The 20,543-nt window shown below is 39.6% G+C and overlaps 1 protein-coding gene across 1 annotated transcript in view; it reads left to right on the top strand.

The window, feature by feature from the left end:
- LOC126278953 (xanthine dehydrogenase) overlaps positions 1 to 20,543 on the top strand; it is a 224,379-nt gene that overhangs the window by 135,502 nt on the left and 68,334 nt on the right. Inside the window, exons 5-7 of the mRNA XM_049979232.1 lie at positions 4,002 to 4,279; positions 6,688 to 6,829; positions 7,015 to 7,182. Coding sequence (XP_049835189.1) covers positions 4,002 to 4,279; positions 6,688 to 6,829; positions 7,015 to 7,182 — 588 coding nt within the window. The remainder of the gene's footprint in view (positions 1 to 4,001; positions 4,280 to 6,687; positions 6,830 to 7,014; positions 7,183 to 20,543) is intronic.

The raw sequence follows: 20,543 nt of genomic DNA, 5'->3' as shown, positions 1-20,543 counted from the left end.
TACCATTTTATGATGTAGCTTTCCTATAGGGAAATTTAATCAAATAGCAAAGGTTTGGTACTCAATTCATGCAGAATTTAATATTCAGTGTTTCTGATAACCTTGACCCTTATGAACAGGTGCTTAGTTTTGGAGAATTTCGAAGGAAAAAGAGAAAAAATCCAGAGTTTTTGTGTTTTTTTTAAATCACGTGTGAAGCTCCACTCAGAAATTGGGGCAAACTCAGATCAGTCATATCAGAGGCCTACTTGGAAGATTAAACAGTTTCCAGAATTCCACTAATATCTGGAAAGCAACCCTCGTTTTGGAGCTAATGTTACTGGCCTACTATTGATGTCACAGAGATCCAAAAAACATTACTGCTTGATGATAAGAGCATACTCAGGGCCACATTACAAACCCTGGTGCAACTTGCTTTCAGACTCTTTTAAATATTCTCTCTAAGCAATAATACTGTCATTGTGTGTTGAGTGTACATTGAAATGAATCATTGGCAAATGAAACTGGTGAACTTAACCAAAAGTAGGTCAAGATCTTCCTGTTCAGTAGGTAGTGTTCAAGTAAATGAGATACCTGAGGATGCATTACTGTCTCACTGAAAGTTTCAATCTGCCAATATTTTTCCTTTGTTTGTACAAATTACACAGAAACTCACACATTCTTCTGAGTGAGTACCTGTGAGAGGAAGGATATAGTGGGAATTAGTGTAGGCCCAACCTGAGGCTTGATTCTAGAATGTAACTTCACTTTTTAGTGTGTTCTGAAATAAACACTTCTGAATGAATTTCTGTATGCCACACAACAGTAATCCATCAGGGAGAAACATTGCAGTATACACGCGATTGTAAAAATCAGCAGAATACAGTGATCAATATATTACCTGAAAGAGAACAGTGAGTGAAGGGCATTGTTACATTTATACATTGTTTGAATAGGTACATAATGTCAAGACTTAGTCTATATGTTATCCTTTGTAACCACACTAATAGCATTTTACTCACCAGAGATGCAATGGGGGAGGGGCATCTTTTTATATAGGCAATTTACCTGAAGAGCCTGTTTTCTGCAGTTGTTTCCAACAAGTGACAATACCATCTGTCTGAGCTTCTTCTGTGAAGAAGGATGCAACAGAGTATTTTTGGCAAAAACATTTGACAAACATGTATTCATTCTCATAGGTCACACTCTATTACAGACTGCTTCTATTGTTGTTGTTGTGTACATAGTTCCGCATAGTCAGCGCGTACACAACTTTCCCACTAGAGCGCGCCCCGCTAAGCACAGCAGCGCAGGCACAGTGCTCGTCCATCTCCACACTACGAGATGGTGCTGTCTTAGAGACGGACCAAATTCTGCTTCCACCGATCCGCGTATTAATATGTAACGCAGCCAATGAGATTGCTGCTAACATAGTACCTTTTCTCCTCGCGGATCACACTCGCGCAGTGATACATGAACGTGCGAGGTATTATAACGAGTGTACAGACCTCCGTTTAGTCAGTCTCCATTAGTCTGCATTAGTCTGTACCAGTCTGTACCAGTCTATAGTCAAGTTTCAGTCTGCACCTAATAAGATTACCATATTCCTGTACATAGCCATGAAGATAAATGTATAGACACTTTGTCAAGTATCAGAGATATGAGAAAATAAGATTAACATACCAAGACCAAAGGAACTTTAGATTGTCAATTGTAAACAGCATTCAGAACCAGGTTACATAATGTCTATGCTTTTTATTATTTTAATAAATGTGTGTGAAAATTAATCAAGTTCTGTTTAAAGTTGGTCGCCGTCAATCTGCTACTCCAAGCGTGCAAGTGGCATTTCTATCGTCTGACCTAACGGCAGAAGATAAACATGCCACGATAAGACCACGAGACATATTGCTGACACTTGCCTACTTTGTTAGAGCGACAAGTCAAATAATCTGATGGTGTGTGTACCGAAGGTCTTACAGTATACATACACAGCTGTATTATTTATGTATCTTTAAACTCACAGAGAAATGCGAGCGTGTTAAAAAAACAACGAGAATTTTTGTTTTTCTTAATTAATATTTATTTATTCATCACCATCAACTTTGTCCCCTTCAAAGTAATCCCCCTCAGATATAATAAACTTGTACCACTGGTTTTTCCAATCTTGGAGGCACTTCTGGTACTCACTTTTCGTTACGAATTTTATGTCCTTGGCTGATTCTATTTTTATCTCATCAATGGTGGAAAAATGACATCCTTTCACTGTTCTCTTTAGCTTCAGGAATAAAAAGTGCTTGCAGGGGGCATGTCCAGTGAATATGGCAGTTTAGGGAACATTAAGGATTTGTTTTTTCCAAAAAAATCATGAACAAACATTAAGCTGTGAGCAAGAGCGTTATGGTGACACAATTTCCACAAGTTGTTCTACCATGATTCTCATCAGTTTCTTCATATTGCTTCACACAAATGACAAGTAACTTGGAGGTAGTATCCCCTGTTAACTGTAAGACCATAAGGCAGGAATTCATGATAAAATATCCCATTGTAATCAAAGAAAACAGTAAGAAGAACCTTCACATGTAATTAAACTTGTCAAATTTTTTTCTGTCTTGCCTCTACAGGCAGTTTTCATTGGACCAATTGGACCTTGGTTTCAACATCATAGCCCTATACTCATATTTTGTGACCTGCTATAACCTTCTTTAGCAATCCTGGATTGTTGTTGATAACATTCAGGAGTCCCTGAGTGATGCCTATGTGATGTTTATGTTGAAATTCAACAATCTTAGAACAAACTTTGCCACCACGCAATTCACACCCAAAATATTCAAAAAGTTGCTTAGCAAGAGACAACGATATGCTGAAATCACCAGCAACCTCTCTGATGGTGATTAGGTGATTTTCCAGTTCCATTTTCTTTATTTCTTCCACAATGTCATCAGTAATTGATGTGCTATGGCATCCAGAGCAGTCACCAATTTCAACATTTTCTCAACACTGTTTGAGATGGGTGAAACGTGTATACCAGTTGCTAACTCTTGTCTTACTCATAGTGCATTCTCCAGAGGCCACAGTCAACGTTCAATGTAGTGTTGCACACTTTCTTCCATTTTTTATGCAAATTCTTTGATCAATCTTTTTCAAAAGCAAAATTAAAGAGCACTTGCAAACACATATAACATTTTTGACTGTCAACAATAAAATTAATATTTGAAACACCTGAAAATGCAAACATATGAAGCCCATGAAATTAAAAAATTACTTTTTAATCACATTTCATAACTGAGAATTTTTTTTGTGGCTATGATGATGTATTTAATTCGTGGTTGACTATAAACATCTTTGGCAAAGAAATCAGAGAGAACTAACAATTTATTAAGAAATGTATGTGACGGAAGGTGCAGTATTTCTGTGATATACATTTTAAGATTGTAAAAAAAAGAAACTGAGAACAGGAACACAAGATCAAAGTACCCAATACTACTCAGATTTTTTGTTTGTGCTTTTGAAAATAATATCTCATGATACTTGGCTCAGTTGGGCTATTACAGTGCAAAGGAAATATAGTAACTCGCATTTACATACCTTAATTAGTAGCATACAGATGAAATATTAAATTATTTTAATATATATGACTAATTTAACCCTTTACTAATGTAAGAATGCTTCCTAAACTTGAGGATGGTTTGTGGGGCTCTCAACTGCATGGTTAGCAGTGCTCATCATAGTCCCAAGCTTTTCACTGTCCAGTCTTGCCACTTTCATGAATGATGATGAAATGATGAGGACAACACAAACATCCAGTCCCCAGGCTGAGAAAATTCTTGACTTGGCCAGGAATTGAACCTGGGACACTGTGATCCAGAGGCAGCAACTTTAGCCACTAGACCACGAGCTGTGGACTCGTAAACTTGCACTGCTAAATCAATTGTACACACTGTTGATAGTATGAAAGAAGTTAATTGGAGGCTGAAGATTTACTGAAAGGTGATTGTTCAATCAGAACATTTTTTTCTTTAAAGGAAATCTTTGCCGCTGCACTGGATATCGTCCAATTATTGAGGGTTTCCGCTCATTCACTGAAAGCTGGGAGCAGGGACATATCAATGGAATAAGCAATGGACTGACAAATGGTGTCTCAAATGGAACTTGCAGCATGGGAGATAAATGTTGTAAGTTCAAGGGTATGGAAAATGGAGTTAATGGTTGCAGTACAGAAGATGAGGAGGTACTGTTCTCTAAAAGTGAGTTCGTGCCATATGATCCATCACAGGAACCCATTTTTCCTCCAGAACTGAAGGTGATTAGTTTGTTAAGTTTTAAATGAATTTAATTTAGAGACATATCTGGAAATTTGTTTAGTTTATAATGTTGAACATTTAAAAAATTGTGTAAATTATTCTTGCAAACACAAATTCTTGCTGGTCATGCTTTTATATACGTGTCATAAAGCTGAGAAGCGAGCTCAGCCTGGGTATCATTGTAGCTCCCCACTTATTTATTCCTCATTAATTAAAAACTCCAAACTGAGTTACACCAAAACATTCATTAAGACAAACAATGCTGAGCCTCTCGAGCATTAATGAAATATGTCTATAGCTTGAGGTCAAAGCAGGTGCAGACAACTGCAGTAATTGTTACCTTGTGTATAAAAGCATGTGCTATCGCAGGTATTCATAGGTTATTTGCAAATATCTGCAACAATAATTCCTTTGTAGTTAAAAATTAAAGGACAGTATCAACTTTATTATAAGACTTCATCAAATTATGTCACCTGTGGTCAGTGAATAAGATTGCGTGACTGTGCATCACACATCTGTTGTAATGTTAACTAAAATCTTGAAGTCTTTGGGCCCATGTAAAGCAGAAATTTGTTTCATCCATACCATCTGGCTATGTCCACTTAAGTTGTACCCAAGGGACCAGCACCTAGTGAATATGCATTGCCAGGACCTTATCTTTCATGCAGTCTGTGAAGCATGACCACTTGCTATCTGAGAGGTGTGAGTTGCCGAGATTCTGCTGTTTTCATTTAATGCTCTTTAATGACTGAGTGACCACATAATAAAAGCATTGGAGTAAACTTTAGTGATAGTACTTTAAGAGAAACATGAAAGTTCTAGAACTTCCACCAAATTTGAAAGTAGCTTCAATTAAAAACTCATCAGTCTTGCCAGCAAAGATATTTTGCCTTTCAAAGTTGTGTGTGAAAATGGATTTCTCAAGATGGCACAGTTTCTTATTGTTTTGAGGGAAAGCATGGTGCAAGTGAATGGCAAGGAATTGCTTTTTCATCCAACTACCAGATCCTGAGAAATTGAAAGGAAAGTGCTGATTGTCTGCCTGCAGCTGTTTCTAGAGAGTTGAGGAATGTTATATGAAGGTGAGCCACTAGGGAATGAATATGAAACATGAACTGATAAAGTGCACATCCTCAATATTGTGCTAGAGCATATGACTTGAGGAGATATTGATGACAAGAAAAGTGATGTACAGTAGTTAATAAATTCTTGTTGAGCTGTCACAACTTTTTAAAAAATATCTGGCCTTAAGAACAGCCTGCACAAATCATTGAAAGGATATGTAAACAGACAATGGGATGGAAAACTAAGACTTTTTTGAGCCAGGTAAATAGCAGTGGTTCAAAGTTCTAGCAATTTGACCTGAGACAAATAAAGGCAATTTAATTGACTTTGTTGACAAAAGAAGTTGGAAAAATCTAATAAGCTTTCTTGGACCATTTAAAAATGCTTCTCTTAAGACATTTTTAGTATGTTTACTATTTGCAACAAGAACATTTAACTTCAGAAACAGATTTCTGAAATATTATGTAACTAAATAATGATGAACTATTAAGTGCCTACTTCAATTTGTAACATGCATAACAGTAACATTATTCTAGAACAGACTGTTCCAGATCATGGAGAATTGTTGTTGTAAACAATCAAATGGGCAGGCACATTGGGGAACATTGTTGCTTACTATACACAAATGGGCCAGTGCAGTGGAGCCTTGTGATCTGTCCACCATGCCTTACATGATTGCCAACATTATATTCATAGCAACCACACCAGATCATCTCCAAGCTGCTGCAGTGAGTGCTCTGGAGAAATATTAATCTATGATACTCACTGCACCGTATATGGCTCTACCATCAATGAGGAACTTTGCCATCTCGAGAAACCCATTCCCATACACAACTTTGCAAGGTAAAACAAGTTTACTGACAAGACTGATGAGATTTTTTTCATGAATACCTTCAAATTTCTGTGGATGCGGATATGGAACTTGTGGTTGCTGATAAGGGTCTTGCACACACGGTGCGGGTAGCATTTTTCGCATCAACACAGACATCTGTCTTTATCACTGCCTTGTTCAGAGGCAGTTTTCAATTTTGTAATTCCATTTAATATACAAAATATCAAAATGTAATTGGAAAGTTATTATAGAATGTAGATAATTTAGGAGTAAAGGAGATCACTTGGAAGAGTCTCAGGCTTGTCTGAGTTTGTGTGTGTTTCTGTCTATCTGTACTCAAGTAACGATTTACTCCAAAAGCTGGCAAGTTTTCTTTCTCTTTTGTGTGGGCCTTTCTATGACTCAATGCTTCTGCTATTCAGTGAGTGGTCTCCTTTATTCCTAAATTATTTACAAATATCAAAATGAGATTCAGTTTGGTCCTAAAATAGTTATGACTTGCCATTGCAGGTAAATACAGAACTGCAGAAGCAGAATATTGTGTTCAGGGGGGAAAGAACAACATGGTATCGGCCAACTGCTCTTCAGACTCTATTGGAGCTGAAAGCTAAATTCCCAACAGCAAGGATTATTGTTGGAAATACAGAAATTGGTGAGTAATGGCTTACTGTTACATCTCTAAATAACAAAGCTCTTACAGTATGAGTGCAATGGTGGATGCAGTGGTCAATACTTACCTCTTTCATATAGACTAGACTGCTCATGGTAAGCTGTTAGTGACATGTAAAATCCAAGAATGTGATTATTATTGCCTCTTTTCTTCTTTTCGGTTCACAGGTGTTGAAGTGAAGTTTAAAAACTGCTCTTATCCTGTTCTTATTCAACCTATACAAATCAGTGAGCTCACAGCCATTAGCGAAGAAGTAGAAGGTCTTCGACTGGGAGCCTCTGTTACACTGAATGAGATGGAAGAAGCCCTCAGGAACCAAATAAAAACCAAGCCAGGTTAGACAACACTAACTTGTACACTTGCATGTGTTGATTGCTTTTATTAGTTGGGTATACAGTTACAGCTATGTTAGTATTGATAATGTGAAGCAAACAAAAATTAGAGGGGCTGTTACATAGAGTGCAACAAAAATGGACTACACAAGGCAGGAAAAATTATCGGGGCATTTCATAATATGTTCAAGTAGCTGTTTCTGGAACTGGTCAGTTAGCCACTCTGTTTAGTTCAATTTGTTGCATATTTGTGGATCAAATTTGCAAAAACTCTCTATGATTTGGAACAAATTAATAGGGGCCTTGTTCAGTATTATTGACTTCAGCTGCTTATCAACACTGCTAAGACTGATACCTATTTTACTCATCTTTTCAGCAGTTTGAGAATTAAACTAGGTCAGTACTTTTTTATTCCTTTGTAAAGCAACATCTGAAAATGGAGTTCAGAATTTATGCATTTGCTTTGCTATCCTCAAGTTCAGTTCTGGTGTCATGTGTGAGTGTCTTGACACTAGCTTGGTAAAAAGTAGTGAGATATCTGAAACATAATTACCTCATACATGTCAGTCAGGTTGGATTCCAAAAAAATCAGTTATGTGAAACCCAACTTGAGCTTTACTAGCATGATATGCCAAAAGCTGTGGAACAATAAAACAGTTAGATATAGTATTTTTTTTACTTCTGACAAGCATTTGACTTGACACAGTACCAAAATTAATTAACTTATCGGGTATCAAACAGAATTTAAGAATGGATTCCAGATATCTTGGAAGGGAGGACTTTTTCATATTGCATATTAATATTAACAATTTTATTGAAAATAATTTTAAGAATGTAATTCTTCAGGGTTTCCCAGCAATGCATTGTCTTGTTAAACAATCAGGTTTGTGCTGGTTATTCACATCTTTCTTGCACAATATTTCAACTGTGTAACTCGCAGTCTTCTTCAGGTGCTGTCTGATACTGATTACAGTGTGGAATGAGTCCGACATTTATACGTATGCTGTTCTAGGCACTTTGTCTGTGGTCCGCGGCACATTAGGTGCTCTATCCAGGGTATGTGCCTACCAATAGCAGCAACTGTAGTGTTTTCTGCTAGCCACAGCTGTTTCTAACAATGTGCACATACTTTGTGGTTATTATCCATTGTTATACTTGCTGTGTGAAGTTCTGAATGACATCCAAGTCATGCTAGAAATTTTATCTTACGATTGTTGTCATTTATCTGCTGTGATCTAGAACGTTCTGTTTCTGTGGCAAGGAATGTCATGCATTTTGACCAATGCCTGTGCTCATCGGGAGCAGCTGCAGTGTTATTTTCAGGCTACTGGTGTTCAAATTACTGCTTGAGACTTGGTAGAATGTCCTCAGGTATTGGCTGTGTTGTCTGAGATACCATTTCATGTGCGTCCTTTGTTACATGTACTGTGCTGTTTTCTCTAATTCCGTCTTCATACTTGTGTCCCCTGGGATCTTGATTTTGCCTCTTTTGTGTCTTCAGAAGATTGTGTGCCAGTTTCCAGGCAGAACTCACATGGAAACAGGTGTCATGGTTAATGAGATTATCTGTGATCTTAATCTCAAAACATTCTTTAATGAGAATCTCCCAGTAACTCAATGTTAGAATCTTGGTATCATTAAAGTTCATAGAATGACTAAATGGTGCTCAGCAATCACTGACTTGGTTGCCTGTCTCAGTCTGGTGTGCTTATGGTGTTCTTTGCACCAGATATCAATGGTCCTGGTCGTCTAGCTTATGTACTCCATACTACATTCACATGGTATGTGGTAAATGCCCAGTTTCTGTAGACCCAGGTCATCCTTCACACTCCTATCAGAGCCTTAATCATGGTGGGTGGGTGAAATGTGCTCTTCATGGTATGTATAAAGAGGATTCTGCTGATTTTGGTAGCAGAATTCTCCTTAAATGTAACATCAAGAGCATGTTCCATCCACCCACCAAGATACGACTGTGTTAGGTAGTGTGAAGTATGACCTGGGTGTACAGAAACTGCATGTTTACAACATACCATGCAAATGAAGTATGGAATACATCAGTTGGATGAACGCCAAAGGCCACCAGACTGAAACAGCTAACCATGTCAGTGATTGCCAAGCATTGCTTAGAACTTAGTCATTCTATGAGCTATAATATTGCCAAGATTCTAACACAAACATTGAGATACTGGGACAATATCATCAAAGCATCTGTTGAGATTAAGGTAATGGAGAATCTCATTAACTGTGACACCAGTTTCCAGCTGAGCTCTGCCTGGCACTTGGCACTCGATCTTCTGAAGATGCAATGGAGGCAACATCAAGACCCCAGGGGACACCACAAGTATGAAGATGGAGTTAGGCAAAACAGATCAATACATGTAACAAAGGACGCATGTGAAATGGCACCTGAGACAAGACACCCAATACCTGAGGATGTTCTACCATGTGTTGAGTGGAAATTTGAACACCAGTGGCCAGAAAATAATGCTGCAACCACTCCTGGTGGGCAAGGACCTCAGACAGAATGCATGATATGGCATGCCATGGTAACAGAACATCCTAGATCACAGGAGGGCTTAAATGACAACAGTTTAAAGATAAAATTTCTAGCACGACTTGGATGTTATTCAGAACTTCATACAGCAAGACTGACAATGGATAATAACCACAAAATACATTCAGAGCAGTTGGAACAGCCACAGCTTGAAGAAAGCACTACAGTCACATCATTGGTTGACGCGTACCACGAACAGAGTGACTGATGGAATGCGATGTGATGCAGACTCCAGACAAAGTGCCTGGTGCAACATATGCATAAATTCTGCACTTGTCTCACACTGGAATCAGTATCAGACAACATGTGAAGGAACCAGTGAGTCACACAGTTGAAATATTGAGCAAGAAAGATATGAATAACTGGCAGAATCCTGATTGTTTAACTTGACAAATTTAAGCATGCGAGGAAAATGGGAGAAATCACTGAAGAATGGAATACCATCAAAAATTCAGTTGTTGGAAGTATTAGAGATAGAATTTGGAAAAGCAAAAATAATACAAAATATGAAAGAGTGGATAACAAGAAGTATGTCAAATGAAATAGATGAACACAGGTAATGGAAAACAACTATTCAGAAGAAGGCAGTAGACAGTACAGAAAACTGAACAATGTACTAAGGAACTACTGAACAGGCTAGAGAAGATTGAATGAGTAAACAATGTGAGGATATAGAAGAATTGGAAAAGAAAGGAAAATTAGCATGCACAAATGGTGAAATCTTTAACAAGAAAAAAAGTAAGGAAAATATGCAAACAAGAAATGTTAAATAAACATAAGAAGAAGACAGTATGCTTCAAAGAGGACAAGAAAGTTTGGATGGGTTATGCGTAACAGTTGGTGCACAGGCTGATAACACTAGACCATTTTTGGAAGACGAAGGGGAATGCAATGAAGAAGACTGATGTCCTAAGATATTGAAATGGGAATTGAAGAAGCCAATTCAGAAGCTCAAGCAAAAAGAAGCATTGGGCTATGGCATTGAAAGTCTTAGGTCCAAATTCAGTAGCCAGCTTGACTGAGGTTGTAAGCAGGATTTATGACATAGGAATTTGGCCTCAAGATCTACTTAAGAACATTCTACTACCTTTACCTAAAAGGTGCAGTGCAAAAGAGTGTAAAGGCTATTACTTAATTTGTTTTATCAGTCATGTTACAAAGGCTGTAATGAGAATCATACTAAGGAGAACTGAGAACTAAAACTGAGAAAAAATATGGGGATAGGCCAGTTTGAGTTCAGAAAGTGCCAAAGAACAAGAGATGGCACAGATTCTCTGAGGACGATTGCATAAAGAATGTTAGAAATAAATAAAGAGGTGTTTTATTGACTGGGAGAAGGCATTTGATTTAGTAATCTAGAGTATACTGCTGAAACTTGTAAAAGATGTTGATTTTGGCTGGAAAGTTACAAGTTGATAAAGGAGATGTACACAAAGCTAAAAGTGATGGTTAGAGCAGGAAATGAGGAGATGGAAGAGGTGAACATTGGAAAGGATGTGTCTCGAGGATGCTCACTGTCACCAAATGTATTCAACATATATGAAGAACAACTGATAGATAAGGTCATAGAGAACACAAGAGGCATTGTAATTGGAGGATAAAGACTAAAGGCTATAGATCAAGCAGTGCTGGTGGAATTGGAAGAGGAGCTACAACAGATGTTTAAGAGTGTTTCAAGAAGAGACAAGGAGTATGAACTGAAGATCGATATAGGAAAGACAAACGTAATGAGAATAAGCAAAAAGGAAGCTCCAGTTAACATATTCTTTTGTGGAAAGATGATAGAATAAGTAAAACAATTTTTGTGCCTGGGAAGTTTAATGACACGGAATGGAAGCTTGCAGAAGAAACAACGAGGAGGATATCTATGGGAAAGTGAGCATTTGAAAAGAGGAAGTAGTTAAACCAACATCTGCAAGAATTCAAATGGAGCTGAGGAAAAGATCTGCTAAATGTTTTGTCTGGAGTGTGTGTCTTAATGGCTGTACGACAAAGTGCCAGACTACAAATTCAAAGTTCTCTGGTTTGAACTCTGGTCAGTCCTGGGATTTTTATCAGTTGCTAATCACTTCTTTCACCTCTTGCAATTTTTGTTGATGTGAAAAATGCTAAATCACACTGAGGTTCAGAATCTATGTTAAACTTTTGGTTCCCTATAACTGTCTGGGTAAGTCAGCTCTTAGAGGACTGAGGAAGGCAATGGCATACCATGTCCAATAGGAGCATGCCTAGCAGAGCACTGCAGTGTTCAAAACAATCTTCAGATTAATGATTGCTTACTACTATTATGTCTGGTGTGTATTGTTGTATGGCAGTGCCTAGTGGATTGTCAAAAAGAAAGAAGAATGATAATTAGAAAGTTTTGAAATGTGAGTATGAAGAAGAACGTTTAATGTGAAGTGGACTGACAGACTTAGAATGGAGAAGTAATGAAGGAAAGGAAAGAAGATTATTTGAACTGAACAGAAGTAGGGAAAAATCTTGGCTGGGACATATTGTATTCTGTGATGGGTCTGTCACTGGCAGGCACAAGTATAAACAGCAAAGGTGTAGGGAACAAACAAAAGTTTATTGAACACAATTTGCACAAAAATATTCTTCACAGTGAAACAAAACAAAGGATGATTCTTCAGTAAGTGAAACAAAATGGATGCTAATCCCCCTTCATGAAGTGAAACAAAATAAATGATAGTTTATAATTAATGGAGCCAATTAGACTTCCAGAATCACAAAGTAAATAAATAAGTTCCACGGTACATGAAAGAGATACACGCACTTCAATGAAATAATGTTTAAGTATTAAGAGCTTTACATTAAAAACAATGAATTAAATTTCTGTAGTCATACCTCTTATGAGCAGTCTTGAAGTCCTAATAACTCTAGGTTTAAAAGGAAAGATAAATTACTGATGTCAGGTTTAAAGCCAAAGTCCAAATCCAAGCTCCAGTCAAGAAGAATAAACACTTAATAATGCTAAAGGGGTACTTTGCTGAAGAAGTATTGAGAGTCAACTGTAAGGATAGAAATCTCCAGTCTTACACTATCTCATAGGTTAGAAGAACAACAGTATAATTGTACAAAGTCTCAATGAAACTGTCGCTGATCACTTAAGAGTCCTAACTGTGGAGATGGCATGTTGTTCAAAAAAGTTGATGGTCCCGTCCTTTCCACGGTGTAGTGGAGCTCCTAAGGTTGCTGGCTGCAATGGAACTGCTCTCTGGTGCCCTTGTGCAAAATGTGCTAAATAGCCACCTTGTAAACTGATATGTGTGAGCCTGTTTTAGGCACATATCAAGGTGGATGCTTGAAGAGGTGCAGTTTGCTAATGAATTCTACCATCACAATGTACACCACCTCATGACGTGGCTGGAATGCTGTTGACATCCTCTGCTGCTCTGGCTGTGGAATTCCAGAGCTACAAAGTTCCATGTCATCTGCACTGTAGGGGCTGAGCTCACTGCAACCCATACAATGAATAAGTTGTGCATGGTGCTGTCAGTGCCAGATGTCTATGATGTCATAGCATTCCTCCTCTACCCTGTTCTCCCCTGCCCCTCCCCGTCCCCCCTCCCATCATTGGGGCAAGAAATTGGAGTCCTGGGTGAAGTCCACAGGTGGCAACTAGCACCCACCATACTCATGGCATGTGATGAGCCAGGTACTTTATGGCAGACAGGCCCCTGCACTTGTGGCAGCAGTGGTCAGGATGTGTGGCAGCTGCGACTCAGCAGACAGGAATGCACCTCTAGGATGGCTTGTAATACTGATAGTGGCAAATGTGTGAGCTGCCAAAAGCCAGTCTGTAGGGAAACCATATCACATAAGTGACAACTTGACACAGAGGGCATAGCAATGTGAAATAGGAAATGGAAGAAAACATATGAAAAGGATTTGAAATCATGAGGGATGACTTGCCATGCCCAGGCATACAGTATAAAATCGTGACATGCTGCACCACATCAGAGGGAAAAGAGCAGTGCAGAAGCACATGGGAGGGAAAAGTGTGGTGTATGAGCACTTGGAGTAAATGATGTTTGGAACCACTTGGAGGGAAAAGTGAGGTGCAAAAGCACCAGGGAGGGAAATTTGTGATGTGGAAGCAGTAAGATAAAACATTCTTGTGCAGAAGCACTTAGAAGGCATTAAAAGGCACTGAAAGGAACAAAAAGTATGTGCATAGAATAAGAAAGTGCACAAATCAGGAACAGGTAGCAGAAGATCTCTAGGCAGTGTAGAACCAGACAAAGATGACAGGCTGCATGTAAAAGAAGAGGTAGCAATGGTGCAGTCTGATAGTGGTAGACTCTGGTGGAGCAGCAGGGTTGGCATCAGGAAGCAGCTGGTTTCAAGATGGCATCACTGGGGTCCGTGGCTGCATCGAGAGAGCAAATTGCCAGGCAAACTTGATGTCATTGGATAACAAACCATCAAGACAATAAGATGGAATTGCATCTGCCAATAATCGCACAGTAAGGAGTAGATGGATGTCTGTTTGCCACAGTAAACAAATACACAGTCAGATCTTGATAAGATACCAAACATTTTCTGAATATTCAGAAATGTAAAGTGTGCAGTTCATAATATATAGGAAAGTAGTATCCAATGACTACAGTATAGTTGAGTCACAAAAAATGGAAATGAGCATTTGGCATTGTGGGCCAGGAGTTCCCCATTTAGGGAAGTTCAGCTGCCGAGGGCAAGTACTTATTGCATTCAAAGCCACATTGGGTGACTTGTGTGTTGGAGATGGGGGTAAAATGATGATGAGGACAACACAACACTCAGTCCTTGAGCAGAGAAAATCTCGTACCCCAACCAAGAATCGAACCCAGGCCCCTTAGCATGGCACTGCACAGTGCTGACCACTCAGCTAACGGGGGTGGACAGTTGAATCACAACTGGAATTAGTCAGCTCTTACAAAGACCCAGGTGTAACAGTTTGTTGGGGTATGAGATGGAGTAATCTCATAGGTGCAATATTAGCTGAGGCAGGTGGCTAGCAATAATCCTTTGGCAGGATATTAGGAAAATGTAGTCAGTCTACAAAGGACACTGCTTACAACCACTTATGCATCCATCATTAAAGTATTTCACAAATCTATGAGGCCCATACAAAATAGGAGACTGAATCCACAATGAAATTTTCACTATGCAGTGGAGTGTGCTCTGATATGAAACTTACTGGCACATTAAAACTGTGTGCCAGACTGAGACTCGAATGCACGACCTTTGCCTTTTGTGGGCAAATGCTCTACTGACTGAGATACCCAAGTACGGCTTACAACCCATCCTTGCAGCTCTAATTTTGCCAGCACCTCGCCTCCTACCTTTCACACTTTGCATAAGCCTTCCTGTGAACCTTGCAGAACTAGCACTCCTGGAAGAAAGGATATTGTAGAGACATGGCTTAGCCACAACCATGGGGTGTTTCCAGAATGAAATTTTCACTCTGCAGAAAAGTGTGCACTTGTATGAAACTTCCTGGCAGATTAAAACTGTGTGCTAGACCAAGACTTGAACCCGGGACATTAGCCTTTTGCTAGCAAGTGCTCTACCCACTGAGCTACCCAAGCACGACTCACAACCCATCTTCACAGCTCTAATTCTGCCAGTACTTTGTCTCCTACATTCCAAACTTCCTGCAGAGGAGAGCTTCTGTGAAGTTTGGAAGCTAGGAGACTAGGTACTGGCAGAATTAGAACTGTGAGGACAGGTTGTGAGTCATGCTTGGGTAGATCAGTCAGTAGAGCACTTGCCCGCAAAAGGCAAAGATACCAAGTTCAAGTCTCAGTCAGCACACAGGGGGAGTGAGTGAGTGAGTGAGAAAGAGAGAGAGAGAGAGAGAGAGAGAGAGAGAGTCAGAGTCAGAATGACCACTAGGGGACTGGGGAGGAAGAGTGGTGTGGGAAGGCAGTACACAACCTGGATGGGGAAGGAGTGGTGTGGACATTGACTGAATAGAAAATATATAGTACAGCAGTAGAAAACAGGTTATCAGAGGTTTAGGCAAGGGGGACTATGAAAATACAGAATATGCTGGAGAGATAAATCCCTCACGTGTAGTTCAGAGGAACTTTTTCGAGAAGGGAGTGTCTAAATAGCATGCATAGTGAAGCAGCTGTTTAAGTCATTTGTGTTGAGGAGAGCACCATGTTGGGCAATTAAATAATCAAGTTTGCAATTTGCTACAGTTTAGCAGTGATAACTCATGTGAGTAGACAGTTGGTTACGCATCATGCCCACATAGAATACTACACAGTAATTGCAGTGTAGCTAATATATAACATGGCTGCTTTGATGCATACCTCTGCCTGTTGTAAGGTAAGAAACATTTGTGACTGCACTTTGGTAGGAGGTGGTGGGTGACGTATGGGACAAGTCTTCCACCTGAGTCTTCCTCAACGGAATGGCCCATTGGGTGCAGAACTGGCAGCAGGTTTGGATGGAGATTGACAAGGATAACCTGTAGGAGGAGAGATCAGCAGAACACTACCTTGGGTTGTGAAGGTAGGATTGTGGGTAAAATGTACCTCCTCTTGGGGCATGACAAGAAGTATTATAAGCCCTAAGAAAGTATGTGATTGAGCTTTTCAAGGCCAGGGTGATACCGGGTGATCAGAGGAGTGCTGATCAGTTGCTGGTTAGCAGGTTTACTGGTGTTGAGGAGGAGATGGCATGGGAGATTTGCTTATGGACGAGCTCGATAGGATATTGTCCGTTAATAAAGGCCCTGTTAAGGTTATTAGCATATTTTGACAACACCTGCTTTCCACTCCAGATGTGGCATCTGCAAGTGGTGAGACTGTAAGGAAGAAACTTTTCAGTGTGGAAGAGGTGACAGCTGTCAATCTGAAAATGCTGTTGGTGGTTGGTGGGCTTGATATGAACAGACATATTTAAGGAGCTATCCCAGACATGGAGATCGACATCTAGGAAGGTGACCCATTGAGGTGAGAAGAACCAGGCTAAGCTGATTTGGGAGTAATTACTTGAGGTTATGGAGGAAACATCATGAAATGTCATAAATGAATCTGAGCTAGACAAAGAGTTTTTGGCTGGATTGGAAGGGCTTCTCCAGGAGACCCATAAGTATATAGGTGTAGGATGGTGCCATGTGAATACCTGTGGCAGCACCAAGTATTTGTTTTATATATTTGGCCTTTAAAAGTGAAATAATTGTGGGTCAGGATGTTGCTAGCCAGGAGAGTTAGGAAGGAACTGCTGGATCTCATATGGGGGGACATTGGAAAAGGTAGTGCTCCATGGCTGCAAGGTACACAAGGACATCGCATCCACTGTGCCTCTGAAGGAGTCTGTTGGTAATGGGACAGGAACTGTGGAAAGCCAATGATGGAAGTGAGCAGTGTCTTGGACATAGGATGGAAGGTTATGGACAATGATTTGAGATGTTGGTCAACAGAGGCAGAATTTTGTACTATGGGAATGTTGTTACCAGCCACAATGGGATGACGAAAAGGGAGACGTGCATTGTTCGATTTTTGGAGTTTGGGGAGTAGTGTAGTTGAGAGTATGAGAGGAGGGAGATGGATTTAGTAGATCAGGTTTTGGTGTAGATCTAAGGCCATGGGGAACTTTTAGAGGTCATATTGGATTTCTGGGATGGTATCACAGTCATAAGGTTTGTACGCTGGTGTGTTAGAAAGTTGGTGGAGACCCTACTGTGATTCACAATGACAATGGTGTAGCATTTGTCTGCAGGAAGGATGATAAGATGTGGACTGGTTTTCAGATTACAGTCATTGGGGTGTTCCATTGGAGGGAGGGATTTTGGAAAGGAAGATAAGGCTAAGTTAGAGATGAAGAATTCTTGAAAGATTAGCAGGAGATGACTGGGTGGAAGGGTAGGAGGATCACAATTAGAGGGAGATTTGAACTGTTTTAAACAAGGTTCTATGTGGAGTTTTTGTTGACCATTGTCAGTGGGCTATGTGGTGAATAAATGTTTCCACTGCAGAGAACAAGTGAGGAAAGGACAACCTTTGCTCTTTCCTCCATAGCCTAACACTTACTCCCAAATTTGTTTCATTAGGTCTTTTTCAACTCAATGAGCCACCTTCATAGATGCTGATCATCTCTGAAAAGGCGCCATAAATATGTCTGTTCACATCAAGCACATCAACCACCAACAGTATCTCCACTTTGATAGCTGTCACACATTGCATATCAAAAAGCCTCTTCCTTACAGCATCACTGCCTGTGGATGCCCTATACGCAATGGAAAGCAGGTGTTTCCAAAATATACTGATAACATTGCCAAAGCCTTTACTGACAGACAACAGCTTAACAAGCACATCCATAAACAGACCCAACGTACAGAATATCCTTGTCCATTCCTGTTCCAAACCTGCTCCCTATCCTACTCTCAATGGGTCATTCCCTTCTAGAGGAAGCAGGTGCAAGATGCATCCCATACCCTCATCTACCACCTCCTACAAAAGTCCAGTCACTAACATTCCCTAACCTATAAAAGAAAGAGCTATGTGTGAAACCTGAAATGTTATGTAAGAGCTATGTTGCAGTTACTGTGCAGTATTTTATGTTGCCATGATGGCTAACCAACTGTCTACTCACATGAATGGGCAGCATCAAACTGTTGAAACCCCCAAAGTTGATCATCTAGTTGGCAATCATGCTGTGCACCACAACACAAATGACTTAAACAGTGGCTTCACTATGTGTGCCATTTGGATACTCCCATCCAGCACAAGTTTCTCTTAACTACACAGATGGGAATTGTCTCTCCAGTAATTCCTGTACTCTCGAATCCTTCTGGTTATACCTTCACTGACCATTTTCCCACTACCTCAGTTTATCTTTTCTCTTCTGTCATTGACCACATCACTCTTTCCCCATTCGGATTGTGTACTGCCTTCGCCAACCACTACCCTCCTCCTCCCCCCCAAAATTCAGGCATTCTCGCTCTCTCTCTCTCTCTTTTTCTTCCTTCCCTCTCTCTCCTTTCCATCTATCTATCCATCTCTCACCCTCTCTGTCTTTACCCTCCTCTCTTTTTCCCCTTCCTCATATCTTTTATATGCTCTACACCCTCAGAACTCCTTCTGTTGTGTTGCACAGCTGCTGAGTCATCTGTATTTCCTACTCTTGACTTGAATTGTCTAGCTATCACCTCCTTGTCTTGTGCATCCTTCCCTACACTCTCCCCACAGCCATCAGCTCAGGCGACTGCTCTCAGTATTCAATAATTAATGTCACTGCAGCATGGTCCATACAGATGCCTGTGCCTGTGTGTGTGTGTGTGTGTGTGTGTGTGTGTGTGTGTGTGTGTGGGTGGGTGGGTGGGCGCGCGCACGCTAGCCCCCAAAAAGTGGTGAGTGGTGCATTCTGTTATGTATGTCTATGCATCAAATGCCTGTCACCTATGGGTCAGTGGTCATCTTTTCATTATTTTATTCATTGTTCCATTTAAGAATTTTCATTATTGTTATAGCTATGGAACCACACACATTTAGGAATAGCTAAATTTGTACTGTAGAGAGGAAAACTTGTGAGGGTAACAAAGACTCCAAAATATCTGAATTTACTAATGTTTCCAAAGGTGGGAATTATTATTATAATGCATGGAAGCAATCTCATCTTATCAGCTTTGATTTCATGGAGAAGCAGTTGTGCCCAGTGACTATATTTATTTCAAGTAGTAGAGGGTACAGCTCCCCTTTACTACTTGAAATAAATATAGTCACTGGGCACAATGTAGACTGGCAATGGCAAGGAAAGCGTTTCTGAAGAAGAGAAGTTTTTTAACATTAGATTTAAGTGTCTGGAAGTTATTTCTGAAAGTATTTGTATGGAGTGTAGCCATGTATGGAAGTGAAACATGGACATTAATAGTTTGGACAAGAAGAGAATAGAAGCTTTTGAAATGTGGTGCTACAGAAGAATGCTGAAGATTAGATGGGTAGATCACATAACTAATGAGGAAGTATTGAATAGGATTGGGGAGAAGAGAAGTTTGTGGCACAACTTGACCAGAAGAAGGGATCGGTTGGTAGGACATGTTCTGAGGCATCAAGGGATCACCAATTTAGTATTGGAGGGCAGTGTGGAGGGTAAAAATTGTAGAGGGAGACCAAGAAATGAATACACTAAGCAGATTCAGAAGGATGTGGGTTGCAGTAGGTACTGGGAGATGAAGAAGCTTGCACAACATAGAGTAGCATGGAGAGCTGCATCAAACCAGTCTCAGGACTGAAGACCACAACAACAACAACAAGGGTACAGCAATCAGTCATAAATAATATTTACTGTGTATTCATTACTTGGTCACTGTGTGGCCAAATTCAGTGCCAGACCAATCAAAAACCAATTGCAATAAGGTAAAATGCATGTCTTATTAAATGTACAGTTGTATAAGGTTTAAATTGAATCAATCATTTTCCACATTATTGTAGTTGAAAGTTTATTAGTTTTAACACTAAACTTTGTAAATTATAACATTTTTTATGTGAAACTTATAAGAGAGGGAAATTTTAAAGCAGAAAGATTTCTGGTCCTTTTTACATACTACTGCGGGTACAATAACTTATAACACCAGTCTTGTCTGTTCCAATTCCTTCAACTGTGCTTAGTATGTAACATGGTTTTAATAAAAGAGTTATTAACTTAGGTATTTCGAACAAGATGTTTTGCACTTTTAAACTATGTTCAGTTGCAAAGTGTCCACCAACAACTGATGCCACCAGTTAGTTCACACAATTACCACCATACGTATAAGTGTAAAATGTCAGTCACTGTTTTTAGTTACAGCCACCTTATTTGTTTTTCATAAATA

This window comes from Schistocerca gregaria, chromosome 6, assembly GCF_023897955.1.
Source record: "Schistocerca gregaria isolate iqSchGreg1 chromosome 6, iqSchGreg1.2, whole genome shotgun sequence".
Classification (NCBI taxonomy): Eukaryota; Metazoa; Arthropoda; class Insecta; order Orthoptera; family Acrididae; genus Schistocerca; species Schistocerca gregaria.
This window is presented reverse-complemented; position numbering and strand designations above follow the sequence as displayed.